At 31.9% G+C, this 6,691-nt stretch overlaps 1 protein-coding gene across 1 annotated transcript in view; it reads left to right on the top strand.

The window, feature by feature from the left end:
• Positions 1-1,624: 1,624 nt before the first annotated feature.
• The window catches only part of LOC106470076 (vigilin-like), a 40,577-nt gene continuing 35,510 nt past the window's right edge, over positions 1,625-6,691 (top strand). The window contains exons 1-4 of the mRNA XM_013930601.2: positions 1,625-1,899; positions 2,961-3,167; positions 3,368-3,475; positions 4,015-4,198. Coding sequence (XP_013786055.2) covers positions 1,879-1,899; positions 2,961-3,167; positions 3,368-3,475; positions 4,015-4,198 — 520 coding nt within the window. The 5' untranslated portion in view covers positions 1,625-1,878. The remainder of the gene's footprint in view (positions 1,900-2,960; positions 3,168-3,367; positions 3,476-4,014; positions 4,199-6,691) is intronic.

The following is a 6,691-nucleotide window of genomic DNA, read 5'->3' on the forward strand; positions in this document are numbered from 1 at the left end:
AACCACACAACTAAATATGACAATACACTAGAATGGTGTAGTATAACTACACAACTAAATATGACAATACACTAGAGTGGTGTAGTATAACTACACAACTAAATATGACAATACACTAGAGTGGTGTAGTATAACTACACAACTAAATATGACAATACACTAGAATGGTGCAATATAACTACACAACTAAATATGACAAAACACCAGAACAGTGCAGTATAACCACACAGTTAAATATGACAATACACCAGAACAGTGCAGTATAAAGAGACAGCTAAATATGACAATACACCAGAACAGTGCAGTATAAAGAGACAGCTAAATATGACAATACACCAGAACAGTGCAGTATAAAGAGACAGCTAAATATGACAATACACCAGTGCAGTGCAGTATAAACACACAGCTAAATATTACAATACACTAGAACGGTGCAGTATAAACACAGCTAAATATGACAATACACCAGAACAATGCAGTATAAACACACAACTAAATATGAAAATGCATTGAAACAGTGCAGTATAACCACACAGCTAAATATGAAAATGCACCAAAATGGTACGATATAACACAGCTAAATATGACCAGGCACCAGAACGGTGCAGTATAACCACACAACTAAATATGAGAATATACCTGTTTCCAAAGTTCCAGTGGACATATTAGATTGATTTTGTAGTTCATTTCTGATTGTACATATTGAAAGTAATGCATGAGAACAGTATACCAAACCAAACTCTTCAGTGAGCATTACCCAATGATCCACATCCATAACTTTATTATTTAAGATAGTAATTCAGATTTTTAAATTTCTGTATGTTATATCAGTTATATATATATATATATATATATATACATATATATATACACACACACACACTAACAAAAGTGCTTGGCTTGGATTATTAGGTTGATTTATTCTAGATGACTATGTCAGTGCATATATTCTGAACCCATTTTAGCATAAAAGTATAACCTATATACTTTTGTTGCTTCTTTATGGGATGTAACCTCTTTATGTGACCCTCTATCTTGTTCTCCGATTTTAAACTTAAATAATAAAAAACAAACCTTTTTAATTAATGGAGCCTCTAAATTAGAAAACAACAAATATTTTTTTTAATTTGTAGCTTATACAGTTCATTTTATAATTTCAGCACACAGCCACTTAACAACAATATTAGGTTATACTTTTGTTGCTAAGAAACATGATGTAAAAGCCACTGTTATAACACATTGTTACCAAAATGCTCTGGCTTTTCTGTATATTAGAAGTTGTTATAGTATAAGGTATCACTTCTTTTCTATATTGTTTTTTGCTAGATTGCCTCATTAAAAAGATGCACCTGGATAAGATAAGTAATAATACCCAGGTGCATACCCTCAGGGTTCACTTAGTATGAGTGCAAATTTTCAGGTTTCTAGGTTCTTCTTTCATGGAGTTATGGCAATCACACAAAAAACCCACAGACATGCCCTTTTATTATGGTATATATATATAAAATGATGTGCTTTTTGAAAACTGAAAAGTATAATATTTTTTACAACAGGTTAAAATGGCTTATGGAAGATTAAACATTTTAAAAATATATTGATTTTTGCTTCTTAAAAGTGGCAAAACTTAGTTTTGAAGGATTAAATGTTCTGAAAATAAAATGCTTTAACTTTTTTCTTTGACAGGCTAAACTTGCTTTTGAGAGATTAAACATCCCCAAGATTTATCATCCTTTCATTTGTGGACCCTACAATGAGAGTATTAATCAGTTGAAAAACCAGACAGGTGCTCGTATCAACGTGCCACCAGCTAGTGTCATCAAGGATGAAATAACAGTTGCTGGTGAGAAAGAAGCCGTAGCTGCAGCAAAAGATGTCATCATGGAGATCTACCAAGAGAAGGTAACAGTGATTTAAGATTTAACTGTGTTTGTGCAATACATTATTTTTTTTTCATATACTTGTGCATTTACTTGGGTACTTGTTTCTTAATTCTATCAGATGTCAGTAGGAATATGAGTCATTAACACCAACAAGCTAAGTTCTTAGAATTACTAATATAGTTTTCTCCCACTGAAGCTGTAGTCACTTGACCCACTCTGGGAAGAAGACTATCTTACTAGTTCACCAGTTCTGAATGATAGCAAAGTTAATTCAAATATAGAAAATGAAAAAAAAATTAATAAGTAAATGATGTTGAAAATGAAATAAATAATATTATGCTGTTAATTTTTACCCTAACTCTGATTTATAAATGACTTGGATAAAATAGCTAATAATTACAATTTGCCTATTTAATCTAGTTCACAATATAAAAGTTGTTTTTCATGAAAATGATAATATAAATAGTACTTCTACCATCAACCACTAGTATGTCTGACATATCCCTGATGAGCTGTGGTTGAAAGGTGTCCTTGCAACTGGATATGACAAATAGTGTGGTTTACATATTATTCTTTGCTTTCATTTATAAATTCTTAGAATTACCTCTCTCTATTCATTACTACCTAAACTTCACCTCACAGTAACTATCTACCATTACCTTTGTATGCAATGTACCTAACCTTCACATTCTTGTAACAACCTAAAATCACATCTTGCTATCCAGTGGTAACTAACCTTCATTGTACCCCATCTAACATTAACTCTTTCCTAACCTTCACCTTTATGTACATTATCTAATACTACTCTGCTCATTGCTACCTAACCTTATTTTGTGAAAGAAGGTAACCAGTTTTATATGACTATGAAGTAGCGTTGTCATATACTAATGAAAGAAAGTAACCAATTTTTATAGGACTATGAAGTAGCATTGTCTTATACTAATGAAAGAAAGTAACCAATTTTTATAGGACTGTGAAGTAGCATTGTCTATACTAATGAAAGAAAGTAACCAATTTTTTAGGACTGTGAAGTAGCGTTGTCTTATACTAATGAAAGAAATGTAATCATTGTTTCTTCAGCAACGAAAATGCCAGACTGTTTCTGTTGAAGTGAAGAAAGCTCAACACAAGTACGTGATTGGTACTCGAGGTCAAACGATTCAAGAAATCTTAGCTCAGACAGGTGTGTCAGTTGAAGTGCCTTCCACGGACAACCCTTCTGAAACAATTACTTTACGTGGAGAGCAGGAAAAACTTGGACCTGGGCTGTCTATGCTGTATGAAAAGGTCAGTCTGTGTTACTTTTCTTGCTGTTAGGCTTAAAGAAAAGTTACCAAATAAATATGCTATATTGAAAGGAAATTGTTTGGAATTTGAAATGTTTATAGAATGGTAACTGAAGCCAGTGTGGGGGAAAAAATTCCCTCATTTTTAAGTTTTATTTTAATAGTTCTTTTGTTTATGGTAGTAATGTTTTTGTTCTTCAGGCTAACAGTGTGGTAATGGCTGAAGTTGATGCTCCTAGTTGGCTTCACAAGTACATCATTGGAAGGAAAGGAGTTAATATCAAACATGTGACTCAAGACCTGACTCGTGTGAGAATTGTTATTAGTTCTTTATGAATAGTTTAAAATTTGTAATGATATTAATTAATAATGTATTGAACCATTACAAACATATAATTAAAAACTCTCAAAGTACGAATCAGTACACTTTTTGTTTGATATTATAATTTATGACGTGAATTTAGCAAGAATCACCAATGATTCCAGTAAAATGTATAGAAACTATAGTTACAAAGCTATAGTAAATCTTTAGTAACGAGTATACTGAAATGGTGATGAGATGTGTTCTTACCCATTTTATAATGTATTCAGTTTTGTTATCTATAACAGTATATTCAAGATGGTTTATGAGGAGAGCTGGTCCTTTGGAATTGCCATTGCCTGAAGACTGGTTAAGGCAGTTTTTAAAATGTGACATAAATCATAATTTAAGTGTAAAATTGCTAAGCAAAATATTTCGTAGGTAATGTTGAACAAAATTTTGAAGTTATAATTTGCTTGTAAAAAGTATTGCTTTATTTTTTCAGAAGGAATTAACACAAAATTTTATTTTATTATTGTCATCAAAGGTTCATGTAGAATTTAACAATGATGCTGGTAAAATTAAGTTGGAAGGACCACAAGATGAACTAGATAGAGCTCGTCAGGCTTTGGAGATTGTGATTGAAGATCTGAAGGCAACTGTGACATATGAAGAAATTCGTGTGGATCCAAAGTATCATAGGCATATCATAGGAAAGAATGGAGCCAATGGTATGGAGAACTATTTCTTATTTATCTTGTGGTGTATTCTTGAAATCTTCGAAAGAAGTTCTAGATTTGAACTGGAGTCTTGTGGCAAACATTTTGCATTTAACACCATGTTTTCTGTTGTCTTCAATTAGGCTCTCTCTATCTCTGTGATTGAGACATTTTTTGTTGTTGTTGAAGTTGTACAAAAGATCTTTTTAAGCTTTCCAGTTGCTGTTTATTAGGCTGCCACCTACAGCCACCTCTTCTGATTGACTAGTTTATGCTTTATTGAGATTGTTCCAATGATTGTTTTTCTTAAGAAGATGGGTTGAAAGATTTCCCTTTCGAACCCATAGCCTTGGATTTGAAACTAACCGTGAGAATAATTTTTTGCACTACAACATATTTTAGTGATGGATTATCAAGTATCATCTAGCTCCAGGCATGAACTAGAATAGGTAGATATAGGATTGCTGTTTCTTTTTTCTTCTTATGTGTGGTTTTCCTCTTTTGGTTAAGGTGAAAAAAAGATTTACAACATTTGAGTATGTAAGCCACTTTAAAATATCGGTACATGAAGAACTTCTTTAAACACACTTGGTTTGTTTTCTGTTAACAAATGGTCTTTGCATTGATTTCATGGATGTTTTCTTTTGCTATATGATAGGGTGTTTGCAAAGAAACATGATTTTTCTCTCCTTCCCTTACTCTAAGTAAAATGAAATTGTGGCTGGTGAATGATCATGTTAACTCTATTCATTTAGGTGGGTCAAAGTGTGCATGCCACGACCTTTTTACATGATTACACTCAATATTTAATTAAATAACTTATTAATATATGTCAATAAATTTGGCATTAAAACATAATATAAAAATTTTAATTATAAACTCTCCAAGTTTTAATTTCAAAAAGAAATATTTGATTATGTTCCCAATTTTCACTTCTTTGTGCCACATGACAGATCTTGTGCTCAAGTGTTTCTCTTATATATCTTCTTTATTCTGTTGTATGGATTTGAGAGTGTTCAACTAATTAGAAACATAAATTATAGATAGTGGTAAGTCAGAATAGAAAACTTGAACTTCTAATATATTCAATTTGCTGAGGTGTTAGTAAATTTGTTGAACCCACCTGAGAGGTTCTTCCTATGTTATCATAGCTTTAGGCTTGTTTTATAGATGTTGTTATAAACAATAGAGCACCTGTAAATAGACTAGGCTCTTTGTTTTGAGTAAAGTTATTGCTCTAAGCAGTAATGGTATTGTATTTAACCTATTTAAAACTTAGTTAGAAAGCCAACTAAATTATAGAGGTTTCAGGACAATATTTTTGTGTCGTAAATTAAAAGCTATATGAATTCTTTTTGGAAAACCAACATAGTAAGAAAGAAAAGTAAATTACTAACGCAGGGTATTCGAGTGCAAACAGCCACAGCAGTAAAGTAAGTGTTAACAGTCTTTTTTATGTGTACGTTTTATTTATTGGTATACATTTTTAACTAAAGTAACTAAAATGTAGTAAAAATTAGAAACTTGTTAGGTTAAAACAAAAATGAGAAAATAAAAAAAATTTTGCAAGATCAACTTGGATCTAAAGTACACCGTAAAGTAATTCAACTAAAAAAAAAAGCAGATGTGTTAAGTTTAGAAGATGAGGCTGTTGGGATAAGTAATTTTAATTGTATGTTAGTATACACAATCATTCTAGACAAAAAAAAAATAGGTATTGTAGATTTTATTTAATATTTTTCAACTTTTCGTTTCATTGATGATTTCACTACTGTTAGTGATAGAGAAAGTAAGAGATGAAATATAAAGTTTTACTGAAAAACAGCAACAACTTGATATTCGTTTATGAGGCTCTAGAAGTTGTGTAAATGTAAGATGAAGATAAGTATTTTTATTCTTAGCATGAACATCATCTTTGATTTGGACTGACTCAGTAAAGGCTTCATAAATTCACAGACAAACCTTTAGTAAAAAAACATATCAGTTTTTAAATTTTGCAGATCAGACTAGAGGATTGAAAACATGTTTACAAAGAAATGACTAGTCACACTCCAGAAAAAAAAATTATTTTAATCAAACCTAAGATTTTGGCTTAAGCCTTTCTCAAGGGTTACAGTGTAACATACAAACACAAACTGATAACCGAAAAGAACATGTACCACAATTAAAAACTGACTTAACAATAGTAATGTCATCAGGAACGTCGAGAGCCAGCACGGGCCCTGGGGCAAACATCCTTGCCGGGCCCTCCCTTTTCTCTCTTTTTTAACATTTTCAAGAATTTATTAAAAAGATCCTAAACTAGGACAGCAACGCGCTCATAAACCAGATAAATTCATAGCAGCAGCCGTTTTTACAAACTGATAACCGAAAAGAACATGTACCACAATTAAAAACTGACTTAACAATAGTAATGTCATCAGGAACGTCGAGAGCCAGCACGGGCCCTGGGGCAAACATCCTCGCCGGACCCCCTTTCTCTCTCTCTTTTTTAATATTTTCAAT

Source organism: Limulus polyphemus, unplaced genomic scaffold, assembly GCF_000517525.1.
Source record: "Limulus polyphemus unplaced genomic scaffold, Limulus_polyphemus-2.1.2 Scaffold3807, whole genome shotgun sequence".
In the NCBI taxonomy this organism is placed as follows: Eukaryota; Metazoa; Arthropoda; class Merostomata; order Xiphosura; family Limulidae; genus Limulus; species Limulus polyphemus.